The sequence below is a fragment of the Microtus oregoni genome, unplaced genomic scaffold (assembly GCF_018167655.1).
Source record: "Microtus oregoni isolate MIOR12 unplaced genomic scaffold, Mior012 000004F_ref0000308, whole genome shotgun sequence".
NCBI classification, from domain to species: domain Eukaryota; kingdom Metazoa; phylum Chordata; class Mammalia; order Rodentia; family Cricetidae; genus Microtus; species Microtus oregoni.
In genome coordinates this window covers 3,589,969-3,606,402 of record NW_024543063.1, presented here as the reverse complement: position 1 = coordinate 3,606,402, position 16,434 = coordinate 3,589,969, and the positions used below count along the sequence as shown (strand labels likewise).

The window sequence follows — 16,434 nt, the reverse complement described above, 5'->3', positions numbered from 1 at the left end:
CCTACAGAGATGTGGGTCCCCTAGGTTTTCCATATTCCCCAGGTACCGTGCCATCTCCTAAGAGGTCAAAGTGCCATCACCTGTCACTTGCTCCCAGTTCATGCTTCTGACCCCTGCTGCCTGCTGGCTCCACTTTGCACCTGTTAACCGATGGCGGCTTTGACTGCTGTCTCTTTGGAAGTTGCTTTTGGAGCCACTGAAAGAAGAACACGAAGCCAAAGAGAACGTGAAACATGTTGGTTCAACCAGCTGCGGGAGGCAGTGCCAAATCACAGGGAAAATGTGGAGGTCAGTAGGCCTGCTAGGAACCAGCAGACCGCCAATTAGTCCCGATGTCCCTCTGAGAAGTCAGAGCTCAATGCTCCTGCGCCAAGATCCCTTCAGGACTCTCATGGAAGCCAGAAGCTTGGGAACAAGGACTCTGTTGCCCCTCTCTCCTCAGCTCCACGCTCTGTGACAATAGAAATACAGGTCCTGGCTTCATCTGGCTTGGAGGAATGCAGTTTCCCCCTTTTAATTTGCTTTCCACCCTTCCGTTTCTGCTTTCTGTCTCACATCCATACCATACTTTAGGCAGGCAAGGACCCAAGGTATATAGTGGCCTCAGCACCCAACCGTCCAAAATCTCACTGTAACCCCATTCCCAAGAGGTAGCTCCCACCAAGAGAAAACCTGTATTTGGCATCCAATGCCCTAAGGGTACTTGTGCCAAGCTATGCCATGGCCTAGCTAAGGGACAGCTAAGTCGTTGCCTGTGTTGTGGTATATGTAACTGCATCTCTGCAGCCAGGAGCCCAGGGGCAAGTAAGGCAGGGTCTGGTGTGTGCAGCTCTCATTTTAGAAATAATGAGGTTCCAGCGGCCACTGCTTTAGGATGCAAGAGCTTTCCCAGCAACCGTTACTCTAAATTGTAACCACTCCTCCTCGGAAGGTTGCGGGGCATCAAGGAAGGAGGCTGCATGGGTGAGGACAGCTGAACAGAGGAGGCACTGGTCAGGGCAGGGCAGGAGCAGGCAGCATCTTCTCTGTGTTCCTCCCAAGGCCTTGTCACCTTGATGGCAGCTGGGCAGCTTCAGCAGATCCCCCTCTGCCATGAAGTCCTGTCAGCTCCTGGTGCCTGGACAACCACTCCCTGCTCAGCCTCCTTTTTTTTTATCACCAAGGTTCTGACAGGTCCTGACTACCTGAAGCTAAGAGGGCTAGATTGCCTATGTCCCTCCCTGCCCCTTGGCTTAAACTCTGTCCTGTAAATGGGCTGAGAAGCTAACAGACCCTCCCAGAATCTTCCAGAAAGGATAGAGGACTTCTATGAACACTGAAGACAGCACCCAATGGGGCAGCTTGCTTCCTGCACCTTCTATATACCCCAAATGTCATGGCAAGAACTTCTGCCACCCCAAGAGGAGAAGGATGCTATGCTGTGGGTTGGGTCTACTAAAGCAGCTGGTAAGTGGTAAGTCCCATTGGGTACCAGGTCTGTTTCCTTTTATCCAAGGCTGAGACAAGTGAGTTATCTTAGACACCACCTAAGTAGGTAGCTTCCTGCCACGTTTTAGACAAGTGTCCTGATCAGCAAAAGTAAGAATAGAAGCTTAACTTTGGTGTGGCATACACATCCAAGGGCCCCTCCCTGGGAGCAACAAGGCCACTGCCATTCCAGGTACCCAATCCTGCAAGGGAGGGAGGTTGCTGGGGACATGCCAGCCCTTACATGCTGCCCTCTGGCTTCCTCAGGGAGGAGCATCCCTCTGGACAAAGGTCTTGGATGCCAGTACTGCAAGCTGAGGGAAGGTGCTATGTTTTCACTTTTGCAGGTAGAATGATAAGGATGTTCCTAGAAGAGGGGGTCACCCTATACAGGACACCAGCTGAGTTGGGATCACATGCAATGGTGACTGGCAACAGGTCACACAGGTTTAATCCTGAGCCAATTCCCAGGTCACCAAGGAAGCTACCCCTTCATCCGCAGGCATGTGGTAGAAGGCCAGACCACAAGGAGACGCCATAAAGCAAGCAGGAGCCTGGGTCAGATACATATGCCCTATTAAAGGTGGTAGGGGACACAAGCAGGCCTTAGCATGTGGTGTGCAGGGGTCGGTGAGACAGGAGAGGTGTTCCAGTACAGGGGTGGGAGGAGATCTGCTCTCTTGGACTAGGTCTCCATGGCTGCTCTCAAGCAATGACTATATGCATAGATGATGGGGTAACTTCACTAGGAGTTAGGGTGGGAAACCCAGTATCCTGAAATCAACAGACCAACAGTCTAGGAACCCTGATGGAAGGGGCATTTTGAGGCATGGGTGATTAGGGGTGTTGTCACAAAACCCATAGGTACTGGGTGAATCCAAGCGCCCCGCACTCTTTTGTCACATAGGGGTTATGTTACAACTCTTAACCAAGTGAGCCACTTCGTTTGCTTTCTTCCCATTTTCAGATTAGGTCTCTGGGTTCATAGTCTGACCTCAGTTATGACGTCCTCTGGGCCCTTTACCCACAGAGTAGAGGGGAGAGAGGGAGGAACAGTGCCACCAGCAGCAGCCCAGCAAGAAACTCTGAACCCAGAACCAGCAGCCCCCAGGTGGGATGCCAGGGACCCTCCCATCCTCCCCCATCATCCCTGAAGCAGCTGACAGTCCACCACAATATGTCTGGGGTTAAGTTGCCCTACATAGTCTCCTCACTCCACTCCTCATTCCAGAGGTCACCTGCCACCGTGCATCCAAGCCCACAGACCTGCCTCTGCCCCGTTGCTTTTGTCGCCCGAGCACCCAAGGAGTCACGAAGAGCAGACCGAAACACCCGCTGACAATCTGCAACAATTAAGTCATCTGAGCTGGTGAAGGCTAGTTTTTTTTGGCCAGTTTCCCGCGTTCAGCCCCCTCATCCTCCTCCAAAACACGTCAGATGAGAACTGGAGCCGTGCCGGAGCGGCCAGAAAGGGCGTAGGGAGGTAGGAGCTGTTGTGGGGGTGCAGGTAAGCAAGGAAGCAAGGGACCAGGACAGAGAGGTGGAAGCGATGAGAGAGAAAGCCACGGACAGTGAAGGATGGAGAGGAGCAAAGGGGTGCTGAATTCGGCAAGGGGCGGGGAAGCCCCTGATTGGCCGTGGGAGGACGTGATGTCACGTCCGGCGAGGGAAGCCCTGCCTCAGCGGTCCCCCCCCCCCCCGCGCCGCCCCCGCCCCCACAGGTGGTGCCTCCGCCCTTACCGTTGGGCTTTGGGGGGAGCACCTTTGGGGACCCCGGACTCAGTTTTGCGTTACCGGCAGCCCCCTCTCCCCGTTCCCGAGCGCATCGCATGGACTGGAAAGGCCTGCATGCCTCCCCCTCCCTAGAGCGAAGGAGCGCCCGGTGCGCCCCGATCGTGCCCCCAGCCGCGCCCCGCCCCGCCCCGCCCCGCCCGGGCGCTCCCCTCTTCCCGCCCGCGCTCCCCGCCCCTCCCTGCCCCTCTCCGCGGCCGCCGTGGGGCCGGGCGGGCGGCGGGGGAGGCGCCGAGCCGGGGCTGCGCGTTCGCTCGCCGCGCTCTGGGCGGCCCGACTGAGCCGCTGGACCTCGCGCCTCGCGCCTCGCGCCCCGCGCCGCAGTCGCAGCCGGCTTTTGTTGTCTCCGCCTCCTCGGCAGCCGCCTCTGGACCACGAGCCGCCGCGCGCGCCGGGACCTTGGCTCTGCCCTTCGCAGACTGGGCTGAGCAGAGCCGGCTGGGAGCAAGGGAGGCGCGCGCGGACGGCCAGGGAGTCCCGGGGCCCCCCGCCATGGAGCTCCGGGCCCGAGGCTGGTGGCTGCTGTGCGTGACCGCCGCGCTGGTCGCCTGCGCCCGCGGGGACCCAGCCAGCAAGAGCCGGAGCTGCAGTGAAGTCCGCCAGATCTACGGGGCCAAGGGCTTTAGCTTGAGCGACGTGCCCCAGGCAGAGATCTCGGGTGAGTAGGGCGCGGCGGCGTCTTGGGGCTCCGGACCCCAACACTCAGGAGGAGATCTACTCTGGGCCCCTGGACCCGTGCGCTGCAGCTAGCCCCGGGCGCCAGAACCCGCCACCCAGACTTGGAGTGGCCTCTTGCGCCTCTTCTGCTCTGAACCCCGCGGCCCTCGCCTCTTGAGCTCCGATCCGCTCTGTTGCTTCCCAGTTCCCAGTCGCTACGCGCTGGAGTCCCTTCCCCGTAGCGCTGTTCTGGCCCGGCTAGGGACGAGTGGACCCCAGCGCGGTGCACTCTCTTCGGGTCAGGGTTGGAGCTGGGCGTCTTCAGCCTCTGGCTTGGCCCAGTGTGCCGGTGGGGCGACAATCCCAGCTCCGGGGGCAGCGTGCCTGCCGCCCTTGTGGCGGAGCAAGCGGTAGCTGTGGGGCGGTCTGTCGGGGCACAGCTCCCGGTGGTAGCCGGCTAGGAACTTCTCTATGCGGACCTCTCCCAGAGGCGTCCAGATTCTACTTAGGAATTCCCGCGGGTCCACGGCAGGAGCAGCCTAAGTGGAATTTCTGGGAAGAGATCCTATCTTTCAAGCCTGAATTCCAAGGAAATGTGAGCCCACTGTGGGCTTCAGGCGACCCCAGGGCTCGCGGGGATTCCTACCCAGGAACTTGTGCCCGCCAGCGCCCCGGTCCTAGCGCACTCGTGGTCGGGCCGGGTACTTGGGGCCGCCTGGAGCTGGGAGCCCAGCTGCAGGTGGTCGGCGTCTTGGATCCCGCCCAGGGGCCTTGTCATCTCTTTGTAAGAAGAGCGGCCCTCCTGGCGGCGGCCTCGGCCCTGCAGCTGCTGAGAGCTGCTCTTCCCCTCCCTTCCCATCCCTTCTCTTCCCTGCTGCCTCAGGAGCTCTGGGAACCGAATCTTTATGAGCTTGGAGCGCCCGATGCAGTGTCCTAAGGACCTCCCCAGCCCCAGGCTTCACCCTTAAATGTGTGTGGAGCTTCCCGGGATGGGTGCAACATCGGGACTTTGATGAGCAGGGAAATCCTGCGCTAGGGTTCTTCTGAAACTGAAGAAGAAGCTTAAAGGCTAGCGGTTAAACTCAAGTGGTACCATAGGCATTCTGAACGAGGAAAATCGGAGTGTCAATCAGAGAGGGTAGCCTGTGGCTTTACCTTGCTTGGGAGTGGTAATAACTTACAGCTAGGCCCTGGGGAGAGACAGAACCCACCGATACCTTGCTTGGCCTGAGTCTCTTGGCTAACTCGCCCTCAAACACCCACAGTGCAGGCCTTTCTGTGCCTCTCTCTGCAGACAGCCCTACCATGTCAAGGCCACACCTCCTGCACTTCTCTGGGCACTGTCCACCTGGGTTCCTGGCAGCAAAAGGTGCTAGTATAATTTCGTAGACGCCCAGCTCACTTTCTCCCCTCCTCCAAACACACATAAATAGGAACTTTTACCAGGGCATCCCTGCCTATCTCTGATCTTTATCAGCCTCCAACTCCTCACACACAGCAGTCTGACACCTTCCAGCCTACAGCTCCCCGTGGTGTGGCCAGGCCCACCCATCTTAATGCCTTCTTGGGGACCTTCTAGAGCATGTACCCAACCCCAGCTACTGTGCCCTTGTAGACAGGGACTGGCAGTGTGGGCAGTGACAAGGGCACTGAGAGGGCAAAATAAAGAGGCAGAGGTATGGCCCTTCCGGAGAGTCTGGGTCTTACAACCCTAGGTTGGGGAATGTGGGGATGAGGAACTCAAAACAAGCAAAATGTGCTGATGTCTGTCTCTGCTGTGGGTGCTGGCCATCCAACTAGCGTGTACAGTTACCCTGCAGAATTACAGCAGTCGTACCAGTTGGGGCCCAGTGTTTGTTGAGGGTCACCCCACTTATTGACATGGAAAGCTGGGGACTGTGTTCTTCCATCATCCCTAATGGTGCTCCTTCAAACTGGTGCCACACTTCCCTGGAACCCCATGGGCCGTACCTCACAGCCCGCAGAATGGGAGAGGGAGTACCCACAAGCCTCAGGGCCCTGGAGTGAGTATTAGCACATGGACTGAGAGAAGCGGGGTCGCCTTCAGGATAGCGGGAGCCCAAGGGGCAGCCAAGCTCAGGGTCCTGTCTGGTTCTGTACTACCAGACCTGGACGCCAGGGACCAGGCGCCCTCTGGTGGCCCCTGGTGGCACAGTCCTCCCCAGAGCCCTAAATCCTATGTGAGCCCTTTCCTGCAGTCCCCAGTCTAGACTTCCAAAGAGCATGCTTCTCTAAGGAGCATGGTAATCCCCCAGGAGATTAATACCTGCTGAGGTTCTACTGGGGTCAGTGGGTAGTTGGGAGAGGAGAGGAAGAGTAGTCCCTGGGCACATGGATGTCTTTTCCTGCCCCTGTTTTCGGGACCAGAAATAGCAGTGGATAACAGGAGATTTCACTCTTATCAAACAGCACCCTATCAGAGGGAATGGTCCCCACTTAAGGAACTGTTTAGTTTTCTGGGTGGCCTGGCTAGGGAGCAGCGATGACAGCTGTCCCATTCCATAGATGAGATGCAGCCAGGGGAGACAGCTACTATGGTGGTGTCCTGCCTCTATGCCAGGGCCCTGCAGGGGAGCGAGGTCTGAGTGAAGTTGCCAGGAGCCCATTGCCGAGTCACAGCGTGGTCAAGCGAGCCTCTCTTGGCTGGCAGGACCGTTCTGGGGCATGAGTATTACCAAGTGTGCCCTGTAGGGTTAGTATTATACCAGGGCATCCACTTTGGCCTCTAGGGTCAGGGACCACCCCTACCTGGTCTCTGTTGTCACTGATGGTCACCACAAAGGCCATCACTGGCCCCAAGTAGGTTCTCGGTGAACAACTGCAGACGGACAAATGCTTCTCCATGCTGAACTGCAGCACGGGCATACAGAGAAGGCCTCAGCAGAGCACGCACGGCCCTCCTTAAGGTCTCCAGCCTGGGCAGAAGTTGGAGCTGGGCATCAGCAGAACTGCTAAGCTTCTCCTGTGCCCCAAAGTCACAGTGTGCCTGTTTGCCTGCCTGCCAGCAGGAGTGGGCACCTCACACCCGATACAGACTGGGTATCCTCTAAACACCCAACAACAAATAGTTCTCTGCACGGGCTCTGTACAGCAGCAGCTGAGAATCCAAGGTCCTTTGTATCTGATGACCCTTTCCACCTCTTAGGAGTTGTCTGGCTTTCTCTGGAACCCAACAGAATCTCTCCCTCACTTGAGGTCTGTGACTCTAAGAAGTCACCGGTACACTCCCCACTCTGGACCAGAAGTTTCTGTGTGCCCTATTCTGCCCAGGGAGGGACACTCCCCTTTGTGGCTCAGCACAAACCCCAAGGTGGTCCACATCCCCTGATATGCTGCTAGGAGCTTGGCTTTCATCATCCCCAGCACCGCGGCCGGGCTTCTGTGTGCCCAGGGGAGCCATGATCCAGCAGGGCCGTGTGCGTGATGCAATGGCCTGGGTCCTTGTTGTAGTGCCGAGGCTCCCACGCTGGACAGGCCGTCCTGCTTCTCCATGGAAACACATCTCCCGGTCTCCAGGGTCTCTCTGTAGAGTCAGCACACACTGCACAAGTGATGGCGTCCATCAGCTGAGAGTGCTCATTGTGAGCTGGGCTCCACAGATGTATTTTCACGGCCGTTTCATGAACACTTCATGAGTGGGCCCATGTGAACCACTGGAAAGAACGGGGCATCCAGGCCAGAGAGGCCACATTCCTTTCTTAGGACGCTGCCTGGCTGATCCCAAAGTCTGCTGGCAACTATACCTCAGTAAAGCCGGAGCAGACCTCCTTTGCCTGGGCTCTTGTGTTCTGGGAGTCCCATGCTCTCTCAGCTGAGAGACCTGGAGTAGAATTTTGCAATGCAAGCCTGGTGGACCTCACAGCTGCTTTCTGTACTCGGATTCCCTGCCTTTAGCTCCTTCTTAGGGTCTAGGAATTCTTTTAAATGACCAGAGCAGCTTCCCAGGCTTGTGACACAGGTGACCCCAAAGTATGCACGGAGGTACCCTGGCTGTGCTTCTTGTCAGCCAAGGACAGACCCCTCCCCCGATTGTCAACAACTAAGAGAGGGAAGTCTCCCAGTTGGGGCAATGGGACCAAGTCCCAAAATAATAGCAGAAAGACAAATGCTCTGGACACAGGGCAAGCCAAGGAATATAGCAAGTGAGTCTACCAATGATAGTGGCCCTAGGCTACTGCTAGTGCAAGCCTCTAGTGTGCCCTGACCCTGGAAGCCCCCAGCCCACCCTTAAAGCATTAAGGATATACTGGCATGCATGCCAAGCGACGGGGCTGAGCTTTAGAAGCAAGTAGGTTTAGTCACCGTATGAACACAGCTTCTCTTACACCATGGTTCTGGTAACATAGCTGTCGTCTGGGGAGTAAGAGATAGGGAAAGGTGGACTCTTCCTTCAGCCAGACTGTCCTCTTCAGGCTGGATCCAAAGTGGTTTGGGGGTCTTTCCTATGTCAAAAGCTAGACTGAGCCCCCCCCCCCACGATTTAGAGTCTGTCTCCAGTCCTGACCTAACCTGGCTATGGGCCCAGTCATCTGGTACAGGATGCAATTCACCTTTAGTGACCCACAAGTTGATGCCTCTACCCCAAGCCCAAGTGCCTCGCTGACGTCCTGCCGGCAGCCTTTCCTGGTGGCATTTGAGAGAAGGCCTGGGCAGGCATCTGTGCTACTTGAAGTCTCTTGTGTGGGAGTGTTGAGGCACTGTCACCGGGGTTGGGTTGATATGGTCTCCCTCCCTTGGGCTTAACTCTACCTATGCCCTTACCCCACGAAGAGGCTGCTGTTGGACAGGTGAGAGCGCAGAGCGACCAGGCGTAAGCTGAGGGTGCCTGGACCTCTAAGTTCTTCTCCATCATCACCTACATCAGGGAAACTCTGCAGTGTGAAAGGAACCTAATGCCACCCCATTGATGACCCCCTTAGACACCAACCAGTCTTACCACCTCCTCTGCCTATGCCTTCAGCATTATCACCCACTGCCTGCTCATTCCCCTGGCACATGACCGCTACCCCCTAGGCCAGTCCCTCCTGTGCCCACCTAGGGGCACTTCTGCCACTGTTTTCTGCAGAGACGTACGTTCCTGCTTGAAATCTCACCCGAGCAGGTCGTAGGCCCATTCGTGTGGTAGATACCTCTACGTTCTCCCTTAGTGCCGAGCCGAGGACCAGCCCTGGAAAATGTCAGCATTTCCATTTCCCAGAGCCTCAGTCCCAAAGCACAACAAACAGATGTACCTGCAGACACTTAGTTTGCTGCCTCGTGGTTGAGGATACTGGGAGCCTGAGCCCCAGGCACCGGGCAGGGTCTTACCTTTCTGCATCTGTGGGAAAATAGGAGCCCAGCCTCTCCCAGCATCCTGGCATATGCTTGTGCCCCTGGCTTACAAACCATACCTTCATCTTCACATAGCTTCTCCCATATGTCTATCTCTAAACTCCTTCCTATTAGAACGCCAGTCGTCTTGAGTTAGGGCACAGAACACTCATATGCTCTTAGTCGTTAATATCTACAGTGACCTCATACCCAAATAAAATTTCCTTCTTGAGTTTGGGTGGGGGAATTATACTTCCCACATACAAGTTTGGGGGACCCAGTTCAGCAAGGAATGACACCATGATAGCGGTATCTCATTCTCAGCGCTTGGGCATTCCTGTCTGGCTGCAGAAATCCTGGGCTCCCTGTCTCAGCGCCATGCCTCTCCTCAGCTCCTCGTCCTGCCTACCTGGAGCCTTCTCACCAGAGCATCCTCTCACCACGGCTGCCCCTGCCTTCCTGAAGGGCCTGCCTTCCATGTCAGGTGGCAGGCCGGGGTTCTCTGATATTCTAGGTCTGGCGATGCTCTCTCAGTGGCCAGAGCTGTAACTGCTAACCCAGTGACGCATCTCTGTGGAATGTCACAGATCCTGGGTGTATGGGTAATGAAGTTGTGGCCTGAAGACCCTAGCTGGCTGGCAGTCCGTGTACCTCAGACAGGCCACCTGTGAGCAGAAGACTCAAGTGGGAGACGCAACCCTTGAGCATCTTCTCTGAGGACAGCAGAGGAGCACGGGGCAGGACAGGCTGGCTTTGGTGGAGAGCCCCACAGCATGCCAAGCGGGCCACCTCCCCTGGGGCGAGGGCCAGCCAAACAGGCTGCTGCTCATTTGTGCAGAAGGCTCCCTAGATTCTGAGGACTTGGCCAGGTGACAGGGCAGCCCCTGGGGGCTCCGTCAATCTTGCTCCCTGGCCATCTGCCCAACCCCACCCCCGGGGGGAAGCCAGGGCCATGGCAGAGAGGAAGAGACAGAGCGCAAGCCCTCAGTGGAATGAACCTAGCGGCCAATGCCAGAAGGTCAGCCTGTTGTGTCTTCTTGCCGGCACTCCAAGTGGATGAAGCAAACTCAGTTGGCTCCTGGCCAATGCAAGGGCCTGTGTTTAGGTGGCTCAGAAAGGAGCCCCTGCAAGATGCCTAGGGGATAAATGCTCCCAAGCTCCTGGTGGACTGAGCCTGATGAGCATGCGCATGGGAAACTGAGTCCCAGAGATGAAGCACAGGGCAGAACCTCACTGGAAATTTCTGCATAACCAACCATTCTGTCACTGTCCCAGCCCAGACTTAGCAAATGCCTGCGTGTGTGTGTGTGTGTGTGTGTGTTGTGTGTGTGTGTGCGTGTGTGTATATATATACACAAGCTGATGGTGCTAACCTAGGCACTTAACTGGGAACGGGAGACCTTCAAGCTGGCCCATCTCAGAGGTGCTAAGGTAGTGTCCAAGCTGCAAGGGTGAGATCATATGGCGGGGATCTGGTTCTCAAGCCTAAGACTCCCTCAGGTACAAGAGGACTACAGCATCCTAAGCCAGCACGGGGAGGATCAGGTTCCAAGGTTGTGTGTGGGTCCTCAGGAGCCGTGTGAGGACACATCGTCTTGGCTAGCTGCCTGAGAGGACAGACGCACAAGCTCGGCCCATCCTCAGCTGGCCACACCCAAGTAGATCTCTTAAGGTCAGAGCTGGCCCTTCACTGGTCTCAGATACCTGAGCCAAGCCGGCCTGCCTCCTTCGGAGGGACAGTGGAAAGCTGGCCAGGCTGGAAGACACGAGGTTATTTTCCCTTCAGTCCCTGACTCAACATGTTTAAGTTCTGGTGAGAAATTTAGCTGGGGCTTTCAGGGCCTGTCAAATCCAGTGATGACCAGACTACAGCATTGTGGACCTGAGCCTCAGCCACACCCACTGGCGTCTAGTGAGGACGGTGCTTTTGAGTCGCAGCACCAACAGGAACACCAACAGATGTGAGACCGGAGGGTGCTGATTAGGCCTTGATTAGCTGGCCCACCTCCCCATAAGCTGCCCTGGCTCACGATAGTCTCGGAAGCACCTTCAGAAGTATCTCTATAACCACCAAGGACAGCTGTGGATCACATCCCAGGCTATGGTTTGTGAGTGGCCGTCCTTCCTGGTGTCTGGGGCGTCTTCATTGTCTGTGGCTCTCTGTGGTCCTCTGAGACCATCTACACAGTGAACTGTTGTGACATCGGAGTGTTTCCTCAAGTATGTTGGCCACAAGTGCCCACCAGAGGCTCTGGGGGCTTCAGGGAATACATCCCACCCAGCTGTGACCATCTGCCAGTCTCTGGGGAAAAAGCTGATGCCACTTGCTGCCAGGGTTGGCTCAGGCGTTTACACGTCTGCAGTTGTCATGGAGCTTGGGACACACTGGACCACACAGACATCTAAAAGGATGAAGCTCTTAGTAATTCACTGTAAATCTCACTAAGGTACCAAAATTCCTAGTAGTGTGCCATTTCTAACCTCTGCCTCCCCCCTACTCTCATTGGATCAGCACCCAGGACTCTTTGCACATCTTAGTATCTTAGGACTCATCCAGTATGTATGCACATAGGGCTCCGGGCCAGTGGCCATTAAGTTAGATCCTCTGGGCCCACTACTCCATGAGTGAGGTGATATTCCTAACCAGATCCACTGCATGGAACTTCGGCAGTACACCGTACCTAGCAGTTAGTGGGTGCCGTTTTTAGCGGGTTCCCCCAGGAGTTCGCGTCTTCCATAAACATCAGCAGCCCCGGGAGAAGCACTTGCGTGGGAGCTGTAGGCCCGCCACAGTCAGGGGAACTTTGGAGGGGGAGAGGAAATGGAGTTGAATCCGGAAGGGTGACAAATAGGCAGGGCAGAGTAGTGCGAGCCAGGGGTCCTTAGAGGAGCACGAATGGAACTCAGAGCTCAGGAATGTGGGTAAGGAATCTGCCCCCCAACCAGGCTGCAGCATGTCCTTCTTAGGAACAGTAGGACCTGGGGCCTGGCCAGTATAGAAACTACCAGTATTCTCATGTTCATATACTTTCCTAGCAGATAGCTGGGAATGTGGCACCGCCATAAGTGGAAATTCCAGGCTGCGTTAGACCAGCCGCCAGGTCTCACAACACAGTGTGTTCATGGGGAACAGTGTACCACTACGTTCTGTAATGTTCTGATAAATGCTTACTGAGCTTTGTAAGACATAGAGGCTGACTCCTTGGGTCAGAGGAAAGCCCCAAATGGCCTCCAAAGCCCTCTCATTTTATGCTTCAAAACTGAACTCAATCCTGAAGAGTTGACAGCCTCCACCAGGTGGCACCGGGTCCAGAACGGAGCCCAAGTCCAGCTGGGTGGCAGAGGCAGGGCTAATCCGTGACCAAAAGAGCCTGCCACTGTGAGAGCTGGGCTGGGAAATGAGTACGATGACCAGTCTGGACAGTGATGAGGTTTGGGGGGTTCGCAAGGCCTTCTGAAATCTCAGGTTGCTGCTGGAGCACATACTGTGTGCTGGCTGCTCTTCTTGGTACTGAATCATGGCGGCAGACAAAGCATCCTCAGGCTGTGCAGCTGATAGGGTCAGCAAAGGCAAGCAGGTGTCCGTTTCCCCCCTCTAAGCATGGCCATGCTTGAGCCATGACCAACTGTTACTCAGATCATTTAAAAGCATGAAAGTGCCTGGCTCTGGGGTGCAGGGAGACCACCGTGATGGCTAAGCAGGCTACAGCAGTTTGCTGCACAAGCCTAAAGACCTGGCTGACCCCATGTAAAAGTGAAAGGAGAGACTGGCTGCACAGAGTCATCCTCTGACCTTCACATGGAGCACCATGACACACGCCCCACACATACACGTTACATGGGCAAATGATACACACACAACAATAATAAGTACAGGGAGGACTACAGATGTGGCTCAGTGATGGAGCTCTCTGGTCTAGCACATGCAAGGCCCTGAGTTCTGTTGCCTGTACCAGGGTGGAGGGGGTGCTGGGAAATTAGGGCATCAGAATGTCATTGCCAAGGCTGACAGCCACACACCTGCATAAGTGACCCGACCCTAGGCTGCACAGGACAGGCCCGGGGCTCCCAGACCACTGTCCTCTGTGCAGCTCTGGGTTTCTCCTGACATATCGTCAAAATAGCTTAAGATGCTCTGGCCACTTGTCCAGTCAGCATATGGCGGTCCCAGCCTTTTGTGTCAGTCTGTGGAACTCTTGCCTTTAGCTGGGCACTTAGAGCTTGGCATTTGTCTGAAGAGCCAGCCTCTGTTTGCTACAAAAGTTACCAGGATTTATAGCCAAGATCATCGAATAGCAAAGTCTAGCCTGCTATTGGGAGAACCAGAGAGAAGCCATGTAGAAGGGACTGGAAGAAGCTAAGTACCCAGGCCTTCAGCAGGGTGAGAGGTGAGGGTGGGGATCATTCATTGTTACAGTGTGACTGAAACTCTTGGCAAGAGCCTGCCACTGGTGACCTCTCTGGGTTTTCCTGGACGTGGAGCCACAGAGAAAGGTCTAGTCACAGGAGTAGGACTGGATAAGGTGAGAGGGGTATATTAGCTACTTTGTTAATGCTGCAGCAAAATGCCTGACAAGCCAACTTAAGGAAAGAAAGAATGTATTTTGTATTTTGGCTTACAGTTCAGGGGTGCATCCCATCAGGACTGGGAGGATGACAGTGGAGGGAGCTTGAGGCAGCTGCTCACAGTATATCCACAGTCAAGAAGCAGATCGCAAATGCTGGTACTCGGCTTGTTTTCTCCCTTTGTTGTTGTTGTTTTGTTTTCTTGTAACACCGGTAATCTGTCTTGTTGCTATGATTAAACACTGTAACCATAAACAAGTTAGGAAGAAGAAAGTTTGTTCTGGCTTACAACCCACCGATCATACTCTTGCAGAGACAAGTCCAGGACTAGAACTCAAACAGGGCAGGAACCTGGAGGCAGAAGCTGATGCTGAGGTCATGGAAGGGTGCTGCTTACTGGCTTGCTCCTCAGGCTTACTCAGCCTGCTTTCTTATAGCTCAGGGATGGCACCACCTCCAATGATCTAGACCCTCCTCATCAATCACTAATTGAATAAGAATGAGTGAACCTCAACTGAGGTCCCCTTTTCCCAAATGACTCTTATCTTGTGCCAAATTGGCATAAAGCTATCCAGGATGGGATTGGGCCCAAAGATTATGTACGCTAGCTAAGGGTTCTACACTGAATCATATTCTCAATCCTCTTTCCCCTTTTTATTCAGTCTAAGACCACAGCCCAAGAGATGGTACTGTCCATATATCGTGTGGGTCTTCTTCCACTTCAACACAATCTAGACATGCCCAGAAGTTTATCTTCTAGATAATTCTAAGTCCTGTCAAATTGATATACTAACCAACACAGGGTGGTGGTTGTAGCAGTGGCTGAGAGTGTAGTGCCTGTCTCTAAAGCAGGACAAGACTGGAAGTCAGCTCTGTGAACCCAGTGTAGGGTGCCTTAGCCTGTACCTCCTCCCTGGAATAGAACTTCCTGAGCTGCCCCGGAAGACACCATCCATTCTGGCTGTCAGGATGCAGCCAAGTTCTGTACCCGGACCTCCAGAGCTTCTGTTTGGCAGAGTGGACAGTTTGGGGTCAGTGTAGTGGCATCTGAGCCATGCAGAATGGAGAGAGGAAAGCATGTGGGTGGAAGGTCTTGTGCAATGGCACAGTGACACTGGGCTCTGAAAGAATGTTTGGCTGGCCTGTTGGAGAAAACCATACCCTCGGCCGAGAACCACCTCTTAAGGACAGTGACCTGTTCAGTGGCTGTTATCAACGCACTGACATACCCACACAGAATCCAGTCCTGGTCCGTTGGATCTAGCTAGTCTACTCTGCTCAAGAGCTGTCTCTGTGCTCACTTGGCTGTGTGACTTTGGGCTGACTGTTTTACCTCTATGTGTGTTCTGTGCCCCTCCTGGAGAACAGGGAGACCCATTGCTCCCAAGTACTGTTTTCTCCAGACAGGCTATGAGTGAGGGAACCTCAATAGAGAGAGGGGGGCCAGCATCTAGGGAGGCTAAGAAGCCATGGGACAGGGAGGTCCTGGATGCAGGGGAGATATCCTAGCCAGCATCCCACAGTGCTCCTTCCTGAAACCATGTCAGCCACTCAGCTGCTTCTCACCGGTCCTGACATGGAATCCAGGGATTACAAAGAGAGCAGTGTCCCTAGAACACAGCAGCAGAGGGGACAGGGCTGCGTGGATAGCCGGCCAGCAAGTATAAGCTGACTTTTAGGAAGGAAGCCAAGGAGGAGCCCCTGGGAACATCGTTCCCAGGAAAGACAGGAGGGAACAGGAAAGTGTCAAGGGACCAGCAGCTTCTTGTCAGGCCTGTGCAGGTAGCAAGCAGCCAGCAGAGAGGGCCTCTCTATAGCCGAACCCATGGCCCTGACACAGCCCTGATGCTCCCTTGGGGAAGCGCTGACTCCTCCCTTCATCTATCTACGTCCAGGGAGCCAAGCTGCCTGTCCTGAGCTCCACCCCTACAGAACAGTGTCACTGGATCCCTGTGTCCCTTTGCCTGCCAGCAATCACTGGCATAGACAAGGGCATAGACAAGGTGGGGCCAAGATACCAGCTCAAATGATAGCTGTGTGAACATCCCTGAGAAGTGAGTTGAGGAGGCAGAGTGATCCATCTCATGATCCTAGAGCCCAGAGTAAGTCTGGCCTTTGAAGAGTAGGGACTATGCAAATGACAAAGACAAGACTTTGCTGCATAGGAGTCCCAGAAGAGATTGTTGTGGGTCTTGGAGGGACCTTTCTGGAGTGACTTGTGAGACTGTCACCAGTAGCAGGATAGGTGGCCCTCCCAACAGGGCCTTACAGGCACTTGCTAACATCCTGAGGCCTCAGAAAGATTGGTCAGAACCAGACAGGAGCTGTGCCGACCAGTGCACTGGCCACATCTGGCTCCAGGCAAGGCCCATTTTGCACTAGTTTTGCAGGTAAGGGTTCATCTGTATCCCTAGAACTGCACTAGGCTGCATGAGGCCCCAGAGATCTCTCATACAAGCCAAGCCTGGGCCAGGGGAAAGCACAGCATTAGGCTCTGGGGTCTGTTATGGGTAAGTCATTTCACTGCTGGGGACCTCAGTCATCCCCTCTGGTTGGATGTCCACCAGGGACAGTGGACTTCAGTTAGGCCACACCTCGTGTCTTAGGGTTTCTTTCGCTGCA

The 16,434-nt window shown here is 55.1% G+C and overlaps 2 protein-coding genes across 2 annotated transcripts in view; one reads left to right on the top strand and one right to left on the bottom strand.

Annotated features, from left to right (window-relative positions):
* Positions 1-355: 355 nt before the first annotated feature.
* Positions 356-3,752, bottom strand: LOC121446898 (translation initiation factor IF-2-like). Its single transcript, XM_041649794.1, has 4 exons — positions 3,724-3,752; positions 3,208-3,668; positions 2,734-2,810; positions 356-451 (listed from the first exon to the last, which is right to left on the bottom strand). The coding sequence occupies exons 1-4, from the start codon at positions 3,750-3,752 to the stop codon at positions 356-358; spliced, it is 663 nt and encodes a 220-aa protein (XP_041505728.1).
* The window catches only part of LOC121447379 (glypican-1-like), a 29,700-nt gene continuing 16,744 nt past the window's right edge, over positions 3,479-16,434 (top strand). The window contains exon 1 of the mRNA XM_041650575.1: positions 3,479-3,916. Within this exon, the coding sequence (XP_041506509.1) occupies positions 3,751-3,916 (166 nt within the window). The 5' untranslated portion in view covers positions 3,479-3,750. The remainder of the gene's footprint in view (positions 3,917-16,434) is intronic.

Bases quoted from the DNA above. Each gene is read 5' to 3' on its own strand.
- LOC121446898 (XM_041649794.1), bottom strand. From the start codon at position 3,752: ATGGCGGGGGGCCCCGGGACTCCCTGGCC. The intron at 3,669-3,723 runs GTCCGCGCGCGC...CAGTCTGCGAAG, and splicing joins GGCCCCGGGACTCCCTGGCC to GGCAGAGCCAAGGTCCCGGC. The intron at 452-2,733 runs GTCTGTGGGCTT...CTATTGTCACAG, and splicing joins AAGCAACGGGGCAGAGGCAG to AGCGTGGAGCTGAGGAGAGA.